This window comes from Tachypleus tridentatus, chromosome 4 (assembly GCF_004210375.1).
Source record: "Tachypleus tridentatus isolate NWPU-2018 chromosome 4, ASM421037v1, whole genome shotgun sequence".
NCBI lineage: Eukaryota > Metazoa > Arthropoda > Merostomata > Xiphosura > Limulidae > Tachypleus > Tachypleus tridentatus.
The window spans coordinates 110,304,169-110,328,349 of NC_134828.1; the positions used below are offsets into that span (position 1 = coordinate 110,304,169).

At 33.4% G+C, this 24,181-nt stretch overlaps 1 protein-coding gene across 3 annotated transcripts in view; it reads right to left on the reverse strand.

Annotated features, from left to right (window-relative positions):
• Positions 1-252: 252 nt before the first annotated feature.
• Positions 253-24,181, reverse strand: part of LOC143249877 (lachesin-like) — a 275,716-nt gene continuing 251,787 nt past the window's right edge. For 2 of the 3 annotated variants that reach the window (XM_076500467.1, XM_076500464.1), the window contains exons 8-10: positions 21,502-21,576; positions 13,584-13,667; positions 3,298-4,448 (exon numbers count right to left, since the gene is read on the reverse strand). In XM_076500467.1, the coding sequence (XP_076356582.1) occupies positions 4,303-4,448; positions 13,584-13,667; positions 21,502-21,576 (305 nt within the window). In that variant the 3' untranslated portion in view covers positions 3,298-4,302. Of the gene's footprint in view, positions 4,449-13,583; positions 13,668-21,501; positions 21,577-24,181 lie in introns of all 3 variants that reach the window. The other variant, XM_076500466.1, reaches the window with a different exon arrangement.

Consider the following 24,181-nt stretch of genomic DNA (forward strand, 5'->3'; position numbering starts at 1 on the left):
CTTGTAACAAATCAACAAACAATATCTCTGAGAGATGCATATTGCAACAAAATCAACAAGCAACAATATTTCTGACAAATGTATCTTGTAAGAAATCAACAAACAACAATATCGCTAACAGATGTATATTGTAACAAATCAACAAACAATATCTCTGGCAGATGTATCTTGTGACAAAATCAACAAACAACAATATCTCTGATAGATGTATATTGTAACAAAATCAACAAACAACAATATCTCTGATAGATGTATATTGTAACATGATTTTATTTACGCACGTTACGGTAGCTACATCACATTTCCTACTTGTTCACAGGAGGTTAAATAACATTCTTTATTGGCTTTTTAAACAAATACTTAATTTTACTGAAGCAAAAAGGTAAAGTTGAAACAATATATATCATTCTACATTCAAATAAATAAATCAGTTCTATCTACAGAAAAATATTCAACTCCACAATCAACTTCGACTTTCATCGTGCTAGTCAATACGAATCCAATACAACTAAATTGACAAAACACATTTTTAGAATTCCTCAGCTTTGCCACATGTTTTACACTTATTTAAGTATATTAAATTAGAGAGAGCCGTACACTACAAAAATGGCGTTTATATTTGGCAAGATAATTTATTTTTACCTAACACATTTTAAACACTTCAAATTCATCACTTACTATTTTAACCACAATATAAATATTACTTAAGTTCAGCAATAACTTGTATTCCAGTATAGACAATACTTAGGAATGAACAGTTGTCAAATATGTTATGTGAGTGAATTATATCTTGTGGTGGAATAAACGTCTAATCCAGATAGCCCCTAACGGCACAGCTGCATGTCTGTGGTCTCACACGCCTATAAACCGGGTTTGTGTGTGTTTTTCTTATAGCAAAGCCACATCGGGCTATCTTCTCAGCCCACCGAGGGGAATCGAACCCCTGATTTTAGCGTTGTAAATCCGGAGACATGCCGCTGTACTAGCTGGGAGCAAACCGGGTTTCAATAACCGTAGTTCACAATTCATAGATAACCCATTGTGTAGCTTTGTGCTTAACTTAAATCAAACAGACAAACAAACAAACTAACTCCAGCAAAATATGGAAATATTACCAAGGATTAGTTCTCATTATCACCGGTAGAGGAATGTAAATTTCTTTGTGTTTCCAAGGTGATGTGTTTGAAAATACAACTCTATTGTATATCTTGTATGCTGAATAATGTACGGTACAGGTAGAAAAGCCAGAATCTGTGATAACGCCCATCCCATTATTTTAGATTGAAATTTAGTGCAAAATATTTCTCATTTAATAGCGGATTTGTTACTTTTCATTTATAATAACCATATGTGTTAACTCCGTAGATATTGTTCAACACCAAAAGCGTGAGGAATTCAACCATATTCCATTGTAATCACCAATTACAATATGTAATTTATAGAATGACAATAGATAATACAATTCAGATATGTTTTAAAACATTATCAAAACATTTCCAAAGCTAGAAAATTATCTTCCAAAATAACACGAATATTTATATCGTAAGCACAAAAATACTAAATGTTATAAAATGTAAGAAGAACAGAAGTGAAATATTATATGCACGTCAGACCTGGACACTGTAGTCTGTATTAACCAGTCTGTTGAATGAGAATCTGTGTCAGGATGAACATAAATACGCACAGTTATTGAAGTATACAGAAACATGAGATAATGTTGTCCAGTATCCAACCGGTAGCTTAGGAGACATTAGCTAAAAGTTAACATACTAGCCATTTATTACGTCAAAACAGCCTATTGTGTTTTTAGTCCAACATTTAGTTTTTTTTAATTCAGTAAGTTTTGAAAGTTCAATATGGAGTTTATTCTCCATCTATAGTACGTTTTATTAAGACTTTGTTTAAAATTTATTTCAGAATAATCACTGCTATCATATGTATTAAATAACATACATTTCAAATGAGGTTAGTTTTTCAACCGGCGTCCTTAAATTCACAAGCAGCACACATTTTTAAATATAGATAATTTTTCACCAGTGTCGCTATATTCTCAATGTGTTAAACACGACTGGTATTTTTCAATGTCACTAAATTTGTAAACATGTATAATACAGTCGTTATATAGCTGCAATTGATATATATCCAGGCTTCTTATCACTGAACAACTAATAGTTGTTTTCCAGTGCACAATACAAGTGGTAGATTTGTGAAACAGAGAACAAAATTTTACTATAAATAGATTGAAACACGTTGATGTTTCTCGAGAAGTTTACATGGAACTCAGAAAATATACGAGAGGTTATCAGAAACACGGGTTTCATACTGCTGATAGCCCTTTTTTATCAGACCATAAATCTAGCAGTGCAGTAAACTCCGCTCGAGTCCAACAGAAAACCAAAAATAACACTATTGTAAACTATTGTAAACGCCACATTTGCAGTGTAGTAGTCATTTTACTATTTATTAATGGGACGATTTTCACTTTATTTTCTAACATCAATAAAGGTTTGTTTATTTTTTACAACTGATACTGAGACACACATTATATATACATAAATACTAAATGAAACTGATGAAACTGTTATGACCATGACCTTATAAGGGTTCGAATATGACGTAAAATTTGGCACTTTTTCCCTCCAAAGAAATTAATAAAATAAGTTCATAAGTATTAGTTTGAGAATAAGACAAGGTTGAGGTAAGTCGAATAGCTATATACATATTAAAATATACATAAAATAAAATGTTTACATTAAAGCAACACGCAGATTTCTTCATAATTCTCTGATATTTGCAACTTTATAAACTAAACAGTATTTGCTTCTTTAGTCTTATAATACTATAACTTCGAATAATTTATAATATAAATGATATATCGTTCGGATAAAACGTGTTAAAAGAAAATCCCACGTGTTTTTGGCATGTACACAATAAGCATTTCAAAAACGAAACCGAAGACAGTTTCGTGTTTAAGCATTTATAATGTACGTACCAATAAATGTGTTTTCACTAACACCTGTGTAATTTAGAAACGACACAAGTGCCGTCTTATAATTAACATATACAGTTTAATTTTAAAATATTAGTTGGTAGTTCAGGCATCGCAAATTTTTCTCTGACACTTATTTATAAAAACAATATAAGAAGAATCACGTTTTGTATGTGATTCAATTAAACTATGCGTCATAAACAAGAACAAAATAAACATCCGTATCTAGCGATTATAACCAAAATACTGTTTTTAAAATTAATTTGTACAGCAATATCTTAGAAATTATTTCTTCTTTGTAAGCTCTTTTACAGTTTAATTAAAATCTTAATAATACTTAGATTCTCTACTAAGTAATTAACAGAAAACAATCCCTTACAATACACTGTTTTAATACACAAATAATGCATTCACATTAATATGTATTAAAGTTACATTTTGATTTTGGAATAAAGGTTTTACTTTTCTAAATAATATCCATCACTGTGTGCCATCCAGTTTTTATACTTAGATAATACGTGAATGTATAATACGTTTCCATTTACGAGTGAACGTATTAAATGAAGATGAATGTGGTAAAAACTAGAAAACAATGTGTGACAGTTTTACTGCTTTAAACAAAGGTCTTTGGTTAAGAGAATTTGATCTAAACGTTATTCACAAAATTGTGATATTTTCAAGGTGACTTTGTTTTGACATTTGTTTGCTCTGTTTGTCCCTAAATGCTGTGTGTCGTCACTGATTAACAGAGGTGGCGAAAATCTCTTCTGCCGAAACTAGAGACTGTGTGATATGTTAACACTTCGAAATCAGTTCTTTAAGTTTGTCACTGACTTTAACGCATCTTAAAGACGAAATATAACTGTACTTACTGAAAATGTTCGCCCAAGTAGTTTTGCAAATCAATTTACTTTACTGGAAAGATATCATATCTAGTTGGTTGTGTACATTTTTTTTTCAATATAAGGTGTAATTTTGATGTTAATTATAACTTACTTCGTTGAAGTATCTATGTCAAACTACGCAAAAGCCTTGAAATTGATAAGTGAACAAGGTTAAGGCCACACTATTGTATATACAAAAAGGCCTAACCCTTATACATTGACTTACTACAGCTTGATAACGCCATCTGGGATAACAGTCGACTAAAAGAAAGAAAGTAAATTCAAAATAACATCTGGAATAACACTTCACATGACTCTTCGTTAGATGCTTGAACTCAAACAAGATACTTTGTTGACAAAAAATTGTAGCTTTTGAAGAGTTGAATCTTCGCATTTAAAGTACTGTGATGTCATCTTTTGCCAAATGTTCTAAGGATTTAGCGAACAGGACAAGCGTGGTGACATACTGGTATACAGTACGTATGTCAGTAAGCTCAAAGTTACTCTCCAACACAAGCCAGACAAAGCCTTTACACACGAGGATCCGCTCGGAACTGTGAGTCCAGAATCTTTCTCTGAAGGAAAAAAATAATAATGGTTTTAACTAATTCAAGGAAAGAATAATTCACAGTTAAAGTTTATACAAATTACTGTTACGTTATATGAACTGGGAGATAGACATGACAAATGATTGAGGTTCGAATGGAAAAGTAATAACCCTTCATTGTTAAAGGCTAGGGCGTAAAGATATCTCTACAAGGCGTAATATTATTTTATTAAAAATTTAGATACAAAAAGTGATTGTTTTTTAAGGTTACTTCATGATAAAGTATCAAACTTCAGTTACCAGTAAAATAAATTTCAAACTAATTCAATATAACATTTCAACTTTTATCTGAGAAGTTTCGTCAAACAAGTTTGATATTCACCCAACTAAACGTTACTTAATTTAAATGAGAACCGATTAATCTAAGTTATTTCTACACTAATTTGTATGGATAAATAGAAACAGATACACAGAACTAAAACATAAGAATAGCTAATACGTTCTGACCATATATCTTATAACACCGAACAAAGTAACGTTAAAATCCATTTATTAGGACATTGTTACAACGTACATTCCTAGTAATATTTATTTAATGTCCATTGAAGATAGCGCATTCTTTCATTTATTAGTCTAAGTTCTTTTGGCATTTCAAATAACCACCCAGTTACACAAATACAACTGAAATGTGCAAATCTGGAAAAAAATACTATATTATTAAACGAAATGTATTTGTTATTTTACGATAAGAATAGTATAGAGAAAATTACTAATAAGATACACAAATATATTCATTATCTAAATACTGTGGTAAACTAATTAGTTCCGACCAATTTAGAAAACGTTTAGTAAGACTGGTAATAATATAAATCACGTCATTTATGATTCTTTAACAGCCAAATACCTAGCAGATAAAGCCCTTTACTTAACGTCAAAGATCATTACAATGGCGGGATTAAAACATAATAATACATTTAGCCTAAAAGCGAAGACGTTGAATGTTGTAACCCAAACAGTTTAATGAGGTCTGATACCTGGAAAATCGCATCTTCCTTGTTGAGAAACATATAATAATGTAAAGCAGGAATGATACTTTCGTGCTATAAAGACGTATTTCGCCAGCGAAGAAGGATGTAATTTAATTTATGATTAGTCTTATTGTGATGTGTTACTGTCCTCCAAGTGAGACATTCTACACTTTTAGACTAATTACGTTGCGACCCGGCTGGCTTGATGAGCTCTGATCTTTAACATTGTATTTCGTTAAATCTATTGTCAGTAAAATCTACTGACACTCCACTACTGTCAGACATTGACAAAATAAGAAATGTTAATCCGTTGACGTCTAACACCAAGACAACTACGAAACGTAGACACTTTAACACGTTTTAAACTTCCTTCTAATGAAAACTTGGCTTACATGCGACTAAAACGGGGTTATGCAAGCCATGAAAGTTCTGAAAAAATTAGTTAACAAAACAATTAGTTCGTTAAGTACGTGAATTATGTATTTGTTGATTTTTAGTTAAACGTTGTCAAATTGTGAAATCCTAAACGCACGTAATGCTGGAGTTAACGAAGAAACAATACTATATTTTAAACAGTAAAACACACAAAGATGAAAATGATGTTAAAAACAGTTTGAGATAATGCTTGAAACATGGAAAAAGGCACGCCTTACGTTTAAGTGTTGAGAGATACATTTATTTCTTCAAAAGGTAATGAAGACACATAGATACTTCAGAATGTTATGAAAGATACATGTGACGTTTGACTGGGTAAAAAAGTGATGAAGATATTACTTGATAGGGTAAAAATGGTATAGCTAATCTTTAACCATCTAAAAAATATCTGTTTCATAATTCCGCTCAAAGCAACGCAAGAACTGCAATTGTTTGGCTACTAATTGGTTCGTAAACTTATGAGATTTAAAAATCTGTTTCATAATTCCGCCCAAAACAACGCAAGAACTCACAATTGTTTGGCTGCTATTGGTTCGTAAACTTATGATATTTAAATAATTGGTAAAAACGGCAGGTGTTTTGGAAGGTTAAAATACATTAAGCGACTTATAATAGTACTTTAAATCAACGGTGTTACATAGATCAGTAAAATATTTTATTTATATTGCATAAGCATGGGTAAGTGATACTTGAAACTACAGGACAGGTGCGGTGATATTTGAAAAGTTAAAGAAACAAGAAGATAAAAATGTATATATGTGTTAAAGATTTAAGTTACTGTACAGTGAAGTTGTTTTTTTTTTAAATTTCGCACAAAGCTACACCAGGGTTATCTCCGCTGGCCGTCCCTAATTTTGCAGAGTAAGACTAGAGGGAAGGCAGCTAGTCATCACAACCCACCGTCAACTCTTGGGCTGCTCCTTTACCAACGAATAGTGGAATTGACCGTTACATTGTAACGCTTCACGGCTAAAAGGGCTGGCATGTTTTGGGGTAAGGGGGATTTGAATCCACGACCCTCGGATTACAAGTAGAATGCGTTAACCACCGGATCATGCCGGGCCGTATAGTGAAGTGAGACAGTCTTACAACCATAGTAACAGAAATAAAAAGTGTTCAAAACGACAGGACTGTAGCAGAACTTGAACCAGTAAACAGATGTTAGAAAAAATATGTTGAAATCTGTAAACAGATGTGAGCTATGAGACTAAGAAAATGTAGGTGACGGTTCAGTAGGTAAATAAATAATAGGTGATAGCTTGAAAAGTAAAAGAAATATAGGTGTATATTCAATAAGTAAAAGAAATATAGGTGTTTGAAATGGCAAAACAATGTACACTATTCTTAGAACCATATAACTGATGCAAGTTACATTTAAAACGGGAAATCTGGTTTAGTTGTTGTAATCAATGTTAAGTGAATAATGAGGATACAGAGGATATTTTGGACTCGAGAGATGTGGATAATGTTTGAACATTAAATAATATCATACATTAAGCGACTTGTAATAATACACTAAATCACAGATCATAATGTTACGAATATCATAATGGTAAATAAGTTATGAGTTAAAAAGGTGAAACTCATTGTGGGCCTAACACGATAAACAGGGTCATGAAAACGATAAGTCATTTTACGAGTGTTAATTCAAAAGCCGAAATGGAGCGTGGAGATACTTCAAATAGTAGAAATGCATAGGTGACATTTACCGTGAAAGAAGAATATATATATATATATAGTTTAAAACAGCCAAATAATCACGTGATTTTTAAACAAGATAAAGTAGGTGTAAGCGGCAGTTAAAACGTGAATCACAAACAGGATGATGTTTAAAACAGATGTTTCGTGAAAGTAAATAGGTTTGTTTTGAATTTCGCGAAAAGCTATACGAGGGCTATCTGAGTTAGCTGTCCCTCATTTAGCAGTGTAAGACTAGAGGGAAGGCTGCTAGTTATCACCAACTACCGCCAACTCTTCGTCTATTCTTTTACCCACCAATAGTGCTTTGTTCTTCACATTGTAACATTACCATGGCTGAAAGGGCGAACATGACTGGTTGATGGGAATTCGAACCCGCAACCCTCAGATGGCGTATCGAGCGTCCTAACCACCTGGCCAATTAAAAAGGATAGAGGTGGTGTTTAAAACAGTAACTAAAAGGTAGGTCATATTTAAAAGCTAAAACAGAGAGCTTGTTTAAACTATAAATAAGTTATAAGTTATCTTTAAAGCGATGTAGGACTCAGAAAATATGTTTAAGTGAGAAAAACCAACAGGTGGCGCTTTAAATTAAGTTTTAAAAGTATATATGAAACGGTACTACAGGGATACGTGAGGGTTCTAAGATTATATACGTATGTGAGGTTTAAAACACTACGGCCTATGTTAATGATAAAGTCCAAAGATACAGCTTTTGAGCCAAATGTCTATTTTGTGAAGCACTGCACCTGATGATGGCGATACGAGTGATGGAAACGTTGAAAAAAAAATTAAATATAAATAAACAATCCACTCACACGTTGTATCTTTGGAATTTTATTTAAAGTGTTTGATGGATTTCTTCTCCTTACAATTGGTGTTCAAAACGAAAAGCAAAATCAGATGAAGAATGTCATTTGGAGAAGCAATAAGAATCAATGTAACTATTCATCAAAGTGAGTAATATATTCTATATGAATCAAGAAGAATCAATGTAACTATTCATCAAAGTGAGTAATATATTCTATATGAATCAAGAAGAATCAATGTAACTATTCATCAAAGTGAGTCATATATTCTATTGTTTGCTTATGTTGTGCAAAATTATACATGGAAGAAACCAGCAGATTATTAGCAGAACGTACACAAGAATATCTTAAAGATATAATAAATTGTAACGCAAATAAACCAGTGACCAAAACAAAGTAATTCGATCAAAAATTTTTTCACTCAAATGGGCAAAATTAACATTTTTAGTTTATTGTAATATTTCTTGCTTTAGTTTTACCTACACTTAAATGGTTTTATGCACTGAATTATGTGTCAATCTATTCATTTAAAAAAGCAAATTATAATACACATATAGTTGTGTGCCTGCACGGGCGCGCGTGCATGTATATATCTAGATGTGTTTATGTACATTTGTTTGTATGTACATCATACAACTTTCTATTGTTTAAAGTGTTTATAAACATTGTTATACCCGTTCCTTTGTTAAGTTGTCACGCGACCTTCGATTTAGAATGTTTTCGTTCACAGATTTACAGTTCAGTTAAAAAGGGCATTGCTTGAAAACGTTGTATCGACAATAGTATACTCATTAAAGGCCCGGCATGGCCAGTTGGTTAGAGTGCTCGACTCGTAATTTGAGGGTCGTGGGTTCGAATTCCCGTCATACCAAACATGCTTGCCCTTTCAGGCGTGGAGGCATTGTAACGTGACAGTCAATCCCACTATTCGTTGATAAAAGAGCATCCCACGAGTTGGCAGTGGGTGGCGATGACTAGCTGCCTTCCTTCTAGTCTTACACTGCTAAATTATGGACAGCTAACGGAGATAGCCCTCGTGTGGCTTTGTTCGAAACTGAAAACAAACAAACAAATTATATATTAAATATATCTGTAGTTAACCTCTTGGTTTGTTTGTTTGGAATTAAGCACAAAGCTAGACATGAGGCTATCTGTGTTCTGCCTACCAAAGGTATCGAAACCCGGTTTCTAGCGTTATAAGTCGGCAGACATGACGCTGTGCCACTAGAGGGCTAGCTTCTTGGTGGTTTGACCTTCAACCTTTTCTTTAAGTATAACAATCAGTTTGTCTGGCCTGACTCAAAGGGGAAAAAGTAAATAGGTGTTTAAAGTGGAATAAAAATGAACTTTATTTAAAGTTGTAAACAATTGTTAAATAATGTTGTTTAGAAGGATAAGGGAGATGTATGTGTTGTTTATAACGCTAAAGTAAATATTAATGGTGTTTAAAACGTAAAGTAGATGTACAATCATGTAAAAATGTTAGGACACCCTATGAAAGCCTGTGTATTTTTGTAACATTTTTGAATATACAGATATTTAATCTCAATTTTAACAATACTGAGAGACTATAGGAATATAACTAAACAAGTAAAACTGAAGAAAAGACTTTTCAAGATCTTCTGTAAATGTAATTCTACAAAAATGCATATTCTAACTGAGGAAAAAGTTATGACACCCCCATTTATTCCCACTTTAAATGGCTCAACTCACACACAGGTGTATCACACCAGGTGCACATGATTAGAAGATCTTTACTCAGCATTTTGAATGAGGCTTACTCTATTTAAACCTCAGACATTTAGTTTGGTGTGCTCCTGACTGTTGAAGTGAGAGTGACAACCATGGTGAGAGCAAAAGAGTTGTCTGAGGCCTTCAGAAAGAAAATTGTAGCAGCTTATGAGTCTGATAAGGGATTTAAAAAAGATCCCAAATTTTTGAAATCAGCCATTCCACTGTCCGGAAAATAGTCAACAAGTGGAGGGCTTTCAAAACAACTGCTAACATGCCCAGATCTGGTCGTCCAAGCAAATTCACCCCGAGAGCAGATCGCAAGATGCTTCAAGAGGTCTCCAACACCCTAACATGTCATCACGGGACCTACAGCAGACTCTGGCTACTGTTGATGTGAAAGTGCATGCCTCTACAATCAGAAAGAGACTGCACAAGTTTAACTTGCATGGGAGGTGTGCAAGGAGGAAACCTTTTCTCTCTAAGAGAAACATCAAGGCCAGACTGAAGTTTGCCAGAGAGAATGTAAACAAAGACCAGGACTTCTGGAATAATGTTCTTTGGACAGATGAGTCCAAAATTGAATTATTTGGACACCAGAACAGAGGACATGTTTGGCGTAAACCAAATGCAGCATTCCAGAAAAGAACCTCATACCAATTGTGAAGCATGGAGGTAGAAGTGTCATGGTTTGGGGCTGCTTTGCTGCAGCTGGACCTGGACAGCTCACAATCGTAGAATCCACCATGAATTCTACTATGTATCAGAGGGTGCTTGAGGATCATGTGAGACAATCTGTACGAGAATTAAAGCTGAAGCGAAACTGAACCCTGCAACACGACAATGACCCAAAACATACCAGTAAATCCACCAAGGACTGACTGAAAACTAAGAAATGGAGAGTCCTGGAATGGCCGAGTCAAAGTCCATATCTTAATCCCATTGTGATGCTGTTGGGTGACTTGAAACGGGCTGTACATGCAAGAAACCCCTCAAACATCTCACAGCTGACAGAATTATGCATTGAAGAGTAGGGCAAATTTTCTTCAGACCGATGTCAGAGACTTGTAGATGGCTACAAGAAGCGCCTCATTACAGTTATTTCAACCAAAGGGGGTAACGCTAGCTATTAGGGGTAGGGTGTCCTAACTTTTTCCTCAGTTAGAATATGCATTTTTGTAGAATAACATTTACAGAAGATTTTGAAAAGTCTTTTCTTCAGTTTTAATTCTTTAGTTATATTCCTATAATCTCTCAGTATTTTAAATATTGAGATTTTATATCTATATGGCCTGGCATGGCCAAGCGCGTAAGGCGTGCGACTCGTAATCCGAGGGTCGCGGGTTCGCACCCGCGTCGCGCTAAACATGCTCGCCGTTTCAGCCGTGGGGGCGTTATATTGTGTCGGTCAATCCCACTATTCGTTGGTAAAAGAGTAGCCCAAGAGGTGGCGGTGGGTGGTGATGACTAGCTGTCTTTCCTCTGGTCTTACACTGCTAAATTAGAAACGGCTCGGTGCAGCGGGCTAACAAACTACTCACTTAAATACCTGTTGAAGAATCCGCAAGCGATTGCGGCCATATGTTCTTTGATGGAATATAATGGTGATAACTAACTAACTAAATATCCATGTATCCAAAACTGTTACAAAAATACACAGACTTTCATTGGTCCTAACTTTTCACATGACTGTATATGTTGTTTATAACACTGAAGTAAACGTTAATGGTGTTTAAAACGTAAAGTAGATGTATGTGTTGTTTATAACATTAACGTAAGTTTTAATTGTGTTTTAAAATAAATTACAGATGTTCAAAATATCAGAATAATTATCCTACAGGTTGTACTACACACCGAAGGTTAATCTGTTTGTTTTTGAATTTCGTGCAAACCTACACGAAGGCAGCTAGTCATCACCACCCACCGCCAACTCTTGGGCTACTCTTTAACCAACCAAAAGTGGGATTGACCGTCACATTATAACGCCCCACGGCTGAAAGGGCGAGCATGTTTGGTGCGACGGAGATTCAATTCCTCGACCCTTGGATTACGAGACGTATGCCTTAACTACCTTAACTACCCTAACATTAAGACGGTTAAAGATTGGTTTTAATAACTGTAAAAGAAGAGATATAAGTCGTGTTTAAAAATGGAAAATAGTGTTCGAGATCATGTTTAAAACATGAACAACTTGGAAAAATCTTTGAAATTGAAAATAAGATTGAGGTGATACTTAGATCAGTAAAATGAATGTATATGTTTAAAGTTACAGAAAAACAATTAGTATCAGTGATTTTTAAACTATTAGTTATGTTTTAAGATGATAGTTAAATTGGCAGTGTAGATATTTAAAATGATAAGTCAGTTGTTGGTGACGTTTAAGTCCCAAACGACGCTTGTGTTCAAGGTGATGTGTTTCAAATATTAAATATGACACAGGTAGTGTTAAAATTAGTAAAAATAATTAGGTGATGTTTTTTAAATGAGGACAAAAATGGTGTATAAACACATAATACATGGATAATCAGTATGGTTAAAATATAGTTGTTTTCTACACAATAAAGGTATTTATGAAAAATTTTTACGAGACAAAATTAGCAATGACATTTGAAGCAACTAGTTTTCATTATGTTTGACGTCAAAACTTCTGTTTTACTGTAAGAAAATACGGATTTATTGATTATTAGCAATAAATTATAACTGGTGGTAAAACGACACAGGAGACACAGGTGTTATTTAACAGGTATAATACCAGATGATGTTCGTAACGGTAAGCAATGCACAGGATATGTCATATACAAAATAATGTCCTTGTTTCTATAACAATCTATTTTCAATGCTTTTTTTGTGCAAGTTTGCGTGTTTCTATTCCTTATCTATTCCCAAGTAAGAGTGCCAGCAGTTTAGATCTTTATGTCGAGGTTTTAATGAAAATACAAAGTGGGTTTAGATTCCCTTGTTTGCAGAATTTTTTATTCGTATTTGCGGTCAAATATTGGACAATTAGCGGTCTGGGTGGTAACGAAATATTAATGGGTATTTTTTTTTAAATAATTTTTTGTGGTCATTGAAGAAAGGTAATTTTAAAGGTAAAATATTATAATGATATAAGTAAAATGGAACTCAAAATAAAAATACTAGGAAGTAAAATAACGAATCCCCGTAGCACCAAACATGTTCGCCCTTTCAGCCGTGGGGTCGTCATAATGTTACAGTCAATCCCACTATTCGTTGGTAAAAAAGAGTAGCCCGAGAGTTGGCGGTGGGTGGTGATGACTAGTTGCCTTCCCTCTAGTCTTACACTGCTAAACTAAGGACTGCTAGCGCAGATAGCCCTCGTGCAGCATTGGACCAAATTCCAAACGAACAAGCAAACAAACGCCAGAAGGCAACGACTTTTAGAATGCTTAATATTTTCAGTTGAGTACAAACTGTTAGTATTACTCTTTGAACAATAATTACCTGGTTCCATTAAGTTGTTTTCAGAAGAAGGAAACTGATTAGTATAGGTGTTGCCGATACCCAACGGATCATTAGGAAGTCCACCTGCATGTACAAACAAATATATACAACTTAAAACTCAGAATAGCTTCTTAACGTGGTTGTCGTTGAAAAGAACCTCCTAATGATATAAGTAAAATGGAACTCAAAACAACAATACTAGGAAGTAAAACAACAATACTAGAAGTAAAACAACAATACTAGGAAGTAAAACAACAATACTAGGAAGTAAAACAACAATATGTTTTTTTGTTTTTTTTTAGTTGACAATCACTGAAACAAATTCGCGTTTATTGTTCATTAGGCTTAGAAACAGACAGTTTGTATTACGAGTGTACTAATATTCTAATATGTTTGATTTGGAATGCGAAAAACGTAGAGAAAATAAATCCATGAGATTGTAGCCGTACACAACGTAATAGAACATATTAAAATACACTGTACTAAAATCAGACAACTTTATTATTTTGTGTTTATCTGAGTCCGAGAAGGTTATTCTTTAGACCGGCTGTAGTGGTTTAGAAATGGATATTAATTTCTCTGACGTATATTATTCTAGAGACTTTATTGGAATATTTATGGCACTGGTGTGTTATTTCTACAACGTGTGGTTTAAAAATATTGACATTGGAAATAATTTTTAGAATAATATGATCTCATGTAGTTTGTAATAGGGGAATAATGTATGTAATACAACCCTTGAAATACACTATTAAAATAATAATGCTAACTGATTGACAAACTGAATGATTTGTTGTTTCCTGCTAATGGTTAATAACTAAACAAATGTCTTGTGAAGAGAAAGATTACTTGTAAGAGTCATTCTAACAAATTACAGATGATGATTAATTGTCTGAACATGACAGATTACAAGAGATGTAAGAACTATACATACATGTATCTTTTCCTTTTTCATCTTTTTACGTTTATCTTTTTCTATTCTACCTTCGGAGAAAAATCATCTTCTCACAACTATCTGCAGACAGTGAAGAGTGACATAGATGTGGGGCGTTGTGGGCTTGAGCACTCACATAAGGCCTGGCATGGCCAAGTGTGTTAAGGTGTTCGACACGTAATCTGAGGGTCCCGGGTTCGAATCCCCGTCACACCAAATATGTTCGCCCATTCAGCCGTGAGGTCGTTATAATGGGACGGTCAATCCCACTATTCGTAGGTAAAAGAGTAGCTCAAGAGTTAGTTGGCGGTGGGTGGTGATGACTAGCTGTCTTCCCTCTAGTCTTACACTGCTAAATTAGAGACGGCTAGCGCAGATAGCCCTCGAGTAGCTTTGCGCGAAATTAAAAAAAAAACAAAACAAAGAACCCACATACCTCTCTCTAATTTCTAATTTTCTCATGTGAGACTATGCAGTCACCTCCCGCAACTATGCAGTCACCTCCAAAACCTAGGATACATTTTTAAAATCCCACGTTATAGAATCCTAGAATACTTTTTTTAATGTGCAGCGTATTTTTATTTTATTTTAATTTCATGTTAACTCGTTTTGGTTTATGTCTTGAAATATCTATGGTTATAAAACGGTTGCTGATACTCTACGCGTACAAAGAAGATACCTTCAAATCACTCGAGTAGAATGTAACATATCAATATTAAATAATGTTAAACTCAGTTATCTATTAGATCCTGAACACCGCCACCTTTGAAAAAAAAACAAATTTTGCAGATTGTTCCAATACTTTATAATTTCCAAATGTGTCTTTTTTACTCGTAAATATTGTAAGAAGATAATTCTCAAAAGTGGTGATTACATATTCATCGTTACTTACACGCATATCACAAGCGTTTAATTTTGGTTTGTTTTTAATTTCGTGCAAAAGTACACGAGGGCTATCTGTGTTTATTTGTTTGTTTTAGAATTTCGCACAAAGCTACTCGAGGGCTATCTGTGCTAGCCATCTCTATTTCAGCAGCGTAAGACTAGAGAAAAGACAGCTAGTCATCACCACCCACCGCTAACTCTTGGGCTACTCTTTTACCAACGAATAGTAGAATTGACCGTCACATTATAATGCCCCCACAGCTGAAAGGGCGACTACGTTTGGTTTGACGGGGATTCGAATCCACGACCCTAGGATTGCGAGTCGAGTGCCTTAACCAGCTGGCCATGCCGAACCTTGTTAATGCGTATGTTCTTATTTTATGTAAGTTTAAATGTTTTACACTGTGACATTTTATAATTGTGTACCTCATGTATCAATCAATCCGGCCTAACAGAATTAAGGGCATAAACAACAACGTTCTGACAGCCAATAGAAACTCGTGTTTTTAAAATTAAAACAACTAAAATATGTTGTACTGAATATTAACCAAAATATATAATAATAGTTAATGTTATGTGTGTTTTCTTATAGCCAAGCCACATTGGACTATCTGCTGAGCCCCCCGTGGGGAATGGAACCCCTGATTTTAGCGTTGTAAGTCCCTAGACATGCCGCTGTACTAGCGGAAGGCACGTGTCTAATGTTAAGACAAACAGTATCAAACTAATGTGATAAGCTAACAAACTGATGTATCAATACATTTTCTGCGTTACGAACTTAAAAAAAAATGTAATGATAGATTCTATGACAAATAACAAAATATCCTAACACTCAGTCAGTATATTAAAACCATAACATATCATTACAGTAATCATTATTACCAAAACTTTTGTACAACACTTAATAACTTATTTACATACTTGAATCGTTGTATGCACTGTGTGATGGTCAGGGTAACTTTTGTATTATGAGACAGTGGTTAACGTGATGGCAGTAGAGATATTTTCTGGTACCAACCTTTCACACCCAACTGCTAATGTCCTTCTACAATGTTTCATGTGATTAACTAATAGCCGCAGAAGTGTCTTACAGGCGGAAGTTTAAAGGTCATGGGTCAAAGTAGAAAGTGAGCATAATTCAAGAAATGGCCTTAGAGTGGTTTATCGGAGCAATAACTTAAGCTGAGTTTATGTATTATTGCAATAGTAGCGTGTTTGTTTTCATCGTGTTCCTCTCTTCAGTGTGCTAGTGTACTCTCTGAGATATATAAAATGTTTGTCTGTTTTCTCCCGCACTTTGTTTGTGTCGTGTTATTAACAATTTAATACTTTTTTTTTAATTTTGGTGCAAGAACAGACGCCATCTGTGAATGTAGTTAAAATTAATTTACGTCAAAGGCAATCAATGCTCAATAAAATTAATAGATGGATGAACCCAAAATAATATGCCCATTGTATCAAACTGTCATCCTACAGGGTGGCCCGTAAGTCCCTACCCATCCACATTGTGTCTAAACCATGTTATAATACTAATGACGAGTTGAAGGCAGCTGTTACCGCGGCAATTGGAAAAATAACCCCTGGTATGTTGAGGAAAATGTCTCACAGAACATGGCGTCACATAATATTATGCAGCGAGAATGAGGGACAGCACACAGATACACAAGACATATGGATGGGTAAGGACTTACGGGCCACTCTGTACAACATTTGGTTGGGATTGGCTCAGCAGCCTAGGAATAGTTAGATAACGGACAAACAGGCAGACACACGGATTTTTCGTGTTTGATATGCCTAGATTGTTAATAAAGATATTCGTTAATTAATGTATTCATTCGAATTTCCTAATAATGTTATAGATAATTTTAAAAAGGCTAGTTTAAAGTGAGCTAGCAGAAGGTGTGAAGTTGTATCTATACCTTGCCATAAAGCTTTCCATGAAAAAAACATACTCTATTCTTTAAAAAAATTTATTACCACGAAATTTCCAAGTTTGAACGAAAGGGAACTAGAACGAGCCATAAAATGCTATGTTCTTCTTTCAATATGGTTGTTCATTTTTCCATGTTCTATTTCTTTCTACTGAACTTGTTACCAGAATATTTTATCAAAGTTTACAGAAGATAAGAAAGAGAGATGAGATTACCTACTACTGTCTAAACAGCTGTTTATAGACTAACTTACTTTCTCTGAATAACTGAATATCAGAGTATTTTAAGACACGTTTTAGGAACAACAGAGTAAAACCTAAATTCGTTTGCATTCTTATCTATATAAATAGTAATAAAGTTAACGTGGATTTTACCCAGGGATTAGGGACTAACTCATTTTTTTCCCTGATTAATTTTGGGCAACTTTATTTTAAAAAAGAATCAAAAGTAAGATAAGAAATTTGTACCGTATAACTGCTATCATGATAACAACAATCTTACGACCACATAATTTTAGGTTTATTTGAAAGACAATCGAAGTCACATACAAAGCTGTATATATGTTCATGTTTACACAGCTGTTGGAGAGTGAAACTGATTTTCGTAACAAGGAGAGATTAAGGTTTGTTTCTGAAGAGAATGATGGTATATATCCGCCTGCTGATACATGTGTTTGTGAACCTAAATTTCAGGGATCTTCTCTTAGTTTCAAGATAAAATAATTCGAACATAGAAACAACATTATAATATAAAGATAAGCGACATACCCTGGTTAAATTTTCCTTCATTTGAGAATCTTAAAACATTGAAAGATTTTATCGCGTTTTTTGTAGTGTTTTTTTTTACTTTGCCGTTTTACAACGCACATAATTATCAAGTTTAAATCTTAAAAAAAATGATTGGATTTATTGGAATAATATTCAAATTAGTATCAATTATAAATTTTCGCATTTGCAGTTATAAGATTCTTTAAGGCTACAAGTTTTGGAAAAGTCAGTTTCTAACTTAGATGTCATTTATTGAAATATATTTTAAGAAGATTTGTAATAGTTTCGTGTTATAAAGTAGAACTTGTCAACTTCGTTTTTTTTCAAATTTTTCGGATAAAAAGACGATACTATTAAAATGCGTCATCATGACGACTTAATGGTACATAGAATAGAACATTTGTGCAACATTTTAGATCAGCAACAAAAACGTCGTAATGTGATATCCATTTGTCTTTCTTTAAATTTTAAAGTATCTCAAGTATTTCTCGTTAATTAATGAGATTTGAATACAGTACGAACCTATCAGTTACATTGTTTGTTATTAAGGAAACAAAATTTGCTAAGGGCTATCTTTGCTCTGCCCACCACGGGTATTGAAACTCAGTTTCTAGCAGTGTAACTTCGCATACCACTGCGCTGCCAATTATGTAAAATAATTTTGTAAATATATGAAGACTGTAATTTATAAAATAAAATAATAATTTGAAAACCTTATGGTAGTTGGTAATCGTCCTGATTCAGTTAAACTAAGCGGAAAAAGAAGTTAGCTCTACGTCACAGTCGCGGAAGCGTCATTTTGTGAAATTAAACAAAGATCAGATACTCATTAGAAATGTTAAAAGAACGAACACTCATTCTATAATAATCTAAGGTTTATTAGCAAAGTCATTAGTTTCAAATGCTGGTATTTATAATAATAATTTGAAAGAAATGGATAAAAAAAAAAACCATAACCGGAGCGCTATAGAAAAGTGGACCTTGCGGAAGCGCTCTGGTTATGGGGTTTCTAAACATTTCTAAACTCTACTTGAACCTCGTTCGGCATAGCAGGTAGTTAAGGTACTCGACTCGTCATCTGAGAGTCGAGGGTTCGAATCCCCGTCATCCCAAACATGTTCGTTCTTTCAGTCGTGGGAGCGTTATAATGTGACGGTCAATTCCACTATTTGTTGGTAAAAGAGTAGCCCAAGAGTTGGCATTGGGTAGTGGTGACTAGCTGCCATCGATCTGGTTTTACACTCCAAAATTAGGAACGGCCAGCACAGATAGCCCTCGTGCAGCTTTGCGCGAAATTCAAAAAAACAAACAAACAAAAGATCATACATCTATTTAACTCCAATTAGCACCACAAGCTGTCCTCATGTTCCTTTAGCCTTCCATTAGTACAAGGGTAAGTCTACGGATTTACGACGCTAAAAAGAAACAAACAAATCTGTACGAATTAATTAACGTGAAAACTGGAGAGCTTGTCGCACCATACATTCCACAAGAAAATGGTGTGAATGTAGAAAACGTTTCTACTAATATTTTTTATAATATATCAATATTAGCATTAGTTGATGTAAGATCAGCGTTCTATCAGTACAATTATAAGTGGAATATGTGAGCATACACGTGGTTCTGAGAATGTTACCTGCATTTCTTAAGAAAAAAGAAAGGAAAACCTGTTCACTGTGTCTGAGGGGTGTTTTCTTTTAAGCAAAGCCACATCGGGCTATCTCGTGAGTCCATCGAGAGAAATCGAACCCCTGATTTTAGCGTTTTAAGCCCGAAGACTTACTACTGTACTAGCTGGGGACCACTCTGTTTGAAGACGGAAAACTAATCCAGAGGATATAAAACAGTAGTTTTGGGCTAGTGTCGTCGTAAAGTGAGACTCTAAAACTAAATTCGTTGTATACGTAGTATTATTATTACATTTCAAAATCTGCGAGCAGTAAACGTAAAGACAGTCGTTTACACGTAGTAATTATTCATTTCTGCCTGTATATTTTTAAATGGGTACTGAAGAACTGATAAGTTATATTCGTAATGTTAGTAAAACTGTTCAGTTCCAGAGCGGATGGAAGACCCAGTAGTTACTAGAATCAGTTTCACTCTCCAACAGCTGTGTAAACACGAACATATATACAGCGTTGTTTGTGACTTTTAAGTTGGTAAAACGTTGGTATATAAATCATAATTTGTAATAAACGTTATTATAAAGTGTATTGTTCTTAGCGTATTAAAATATATTTGCGTTTGGTTCGTATAGAATTCGAACACGAAATCAGTTAATTATTTCGAATACGTTATTGTATGTTCAATAAAGACAATTTTCAATTGCTGTATATTAAAACAAACCGATATTTTTAGAACTACGTTCTCAGTTCTCTTATTTCTTTTTTGTTTTGCCAATACTATTTAAGTGAAATTTATCAGGTAGGTATTCATAGGTTTGTAAACAACTATTCTTTGTTACAGAACGAAATAAAATTTGCAGTTGTTTCATTGTCAGTAATATGAGCAAAACACTGATCCACCAATAAAATTTTAAGGTTTTACGTAGTAAAGGAAAGTAATTTTATTGCAATATGTGGATAATATGCGATCTTTCTTTGTTTGTTTCAGATATTTAGGCTGTCTTCCACAGTGGCTATCTCCAGTAGTCGACAATAATTTTGAAGTGATATGGTATGGAGAATAGAACTAACAAACAACACCCACCACCAGCTTATCGACTACTTTGTTTACCAATGATAGGATACGAATTGGTTCATATCTTTATCTCGATTTTCCTTGCTCCCTAAATTGATACATATTCATGTATAATGAAAGTCCATTAACTAAATGAAATATTCCCGTTTTGGAAACCATAAATCCTCCATTTGGACATATTATTATGATCTGAGTTTATTTTCTGTCGAAAGGGGTTGTCACATACCTCACCTAAGGCTATGAATTTTCGGTGTCATCACATTATCTAAGTAATGCCAAACACCGTCAAAATATAGTTCTGATACATCCTGTTCCACCACAAACTCATAGCGGCTGTGGTGGTCATACGAATTGTCGATTTCTTTATTTAATATAACGTACTCAACCTCTGTACACCTTTCCATGAACCTAATGACCTAAGTCCCAATCACCAAAATAACTTACATGCTGGTTTATAGATGAAATATGAACCTGTAATAACCTGAGATAAACATAAACTTAACGAATAATTTTTACTAATATTGTTACAGTTCATTAAGTAATCAAGTATGTTTTATTTGTGTGATATAAATGAACTACCAGCAAGGTATCCAATAGCGTGGCCTAATAAACTGTCTTCCAATTGGGAATTTCTAAAGTTTAACTAATTTGAAATACCAAAAAAAAAAGAGAAAATGATTATCCGAGTTAAACAAACTCACCGTTCCTTCGTTTGTCGTTTAGGGAGTTTCTCAAAGAGTCAACAGATATTTTCTCGTTCTGAAAAAGCTGGTATCCTGGAACACAGGTCACATGTTGCTTAGTTTCATAACTTCCCAGTACGTTAAGTTAGGAGTCAAAACCAGACTAAACGGCTTGACTATTAAGAATGATGTACTTCTTATAGCTCCTTGACATTATTATATTATATTATATTATATTATATTATATTATATTATATTATATTATATTATATTATATTATATTATATTATATTATATTATATTATATTATATTATATTATATTATATTATATTATATTATATTATATTATATTATATTATATTATATTATATTATATTATATTATATTATATTATATTATATTATATTATATTATATTATATTATATTATATTATATTATATTATATTATATTATATTATATTATATTATATTATATTATATTATATTATATTATATTATATTATATTATATTATATTATATTATATTATATTATATTATATTATATTATATTATATTATATTATATTATATTATATTATATTATATTATATTATATTATATTATATTATATTATATTATATTATATTATATTATATTATATTATATTATATTATATTATATTATATTATATTATATTATATTATATTATATTATATTATATTATATTATATTATATAGTAACTTTCAATTATTGTTATAAGAAAAATTCCTTTCTTAACTAAAACAGTACCATATTTACTAACCCTAATATACGAATCCAATAAGAAGTCATGCAGTGGAAACATACAATGAGTAACTAAGACAGAATATTATAGCTGCATGAGAAATGTGTATTATATTTCTTAGCTAACAAGGAAGTTTTTTTTTATACATTAGCCTAAACCTCAAAATATATTTTCGATAGTAGAGACAATTCAGTTTTAAATCTCTTATTAACCAATGGTAAAGCTGTCAAGTGTGTTTTTCCAAAGGGATTGTTAAGAAATCTGAATAAATCCCTTGTCTAAATGTGAAAAGTGTTTTTAAGTGTATTAATTTCTCTTAAACATGTTAAAATTCTTCTCGTGGTTCTTTATTTTAAGGGAATCAGCTGGTTATTCTTAATGACATAAGGAAACCAAAAGCTGTGTAGAGTAGTAACATGGTGAAATATCGAAATCTTAATGGTAAACTCACCTATTTCAAAATGTTTTCTGAAAATTTACTATGTACGTTGAAAGTGCTCTAAAACGCTATATTTTCATATAGACTGGAAGAGCTGGGGAACACTGAACAACCAACATTTTGAGAAAACACGAAATTCAACAGTTATGGGTCGCGTTTCGATTGTTGTTGTTGTTTTGAATTAAGCACAAAGCTACACAATGGACTATCTGTGCTCTGCCCACCACGGGTATCGAAACCCGGATTTAAGCGTGCAAGTCCGCAGACATACCGCTGAGCCACTGGGGGGGCCGCGTTTTGATATGGGGTGGGTTTTGATAGACGTAATTTTTAACAAATCGGTTTTAATTTTTGTTTGTACTCCAGTTGTTAGGATATCAAGTAAAGTCTTTCAATATTTTAGTTGCCTACGGTCTAGAACCTTACCCAGACGTTTATGTTATGAAATAGTACATAGAGATGGATTTAACGCTTTGAAAACAGACTATTACAAAATGATTACAGGATTCTGAGACGTTTCGGTATCAACATCTGACACCGTTATTGTGAAACCTCATTAGAAATATAAAATATAAAAATACGGAGCTCAATACATTAGCTTAGAAAAGGGCAACAGATAGGTCGGTTATTTTGATTTTTGTTCGTTTGACATCAAATGTTTGATACCACATGTCACTTACTATAATGAACTACCATTACTGAATTATATCGTAGCCTTAGTAAAATTTTTAAATCGCCATCTGGTGTTAGTAGCAACATAATAACAGTTCACAATTTTGGCCGTTGAGTCAAACAAAATATTGAATATATTGTCTGTATCTCATATAAACATCAACAAATTTAACGATGTTTTTGTTAATATTGTTGCTACGATTATGAAGTTTGCTGTTTTTATTAGACAAGTCGCATAAGAGACTCTTTCTTGGGATTCAAGACGTTAGCTTATTGTTTCTTTGTTATGGAATTTCGCGTAAAGCTACTCAAGGGCTATCTGCGCTAGCCGTCCTTATTTTAGCAGAGTAAGACTAGAGGGAATGCAACTAGTCATCACCACCCACCGCCAACTGTTGAGCTGTTCTTTAACCAACGAATAATGGGACTGACCGATATTATAACGTTCCTACGGCTGAAAGGGCGAGCATGTTTGGTGTGACCGGGATTCGAATCCGCGAACCTCGAATTACCAGTCGAGTGTCTTAACCACCTGGCCATGCCGGGTCTCTCTATATCGTTTACCGAAAAAGAATGATTACAACATGAAAGTTTAATATTATTATACATTTTAAAGTAAACATCTGGAAGGGCATTTCAAACCAATCTATACAATATATCAACACACTGCCTAACATAACAAATCTATACAATATATCAACACACTGCCTGACATAACAAATATATACAATATATCAACACACTGCCTGACATAACAAATCTATACAATATATCAACACACTGCCTGACTTAACAAATATATACAATATATCAACACACTG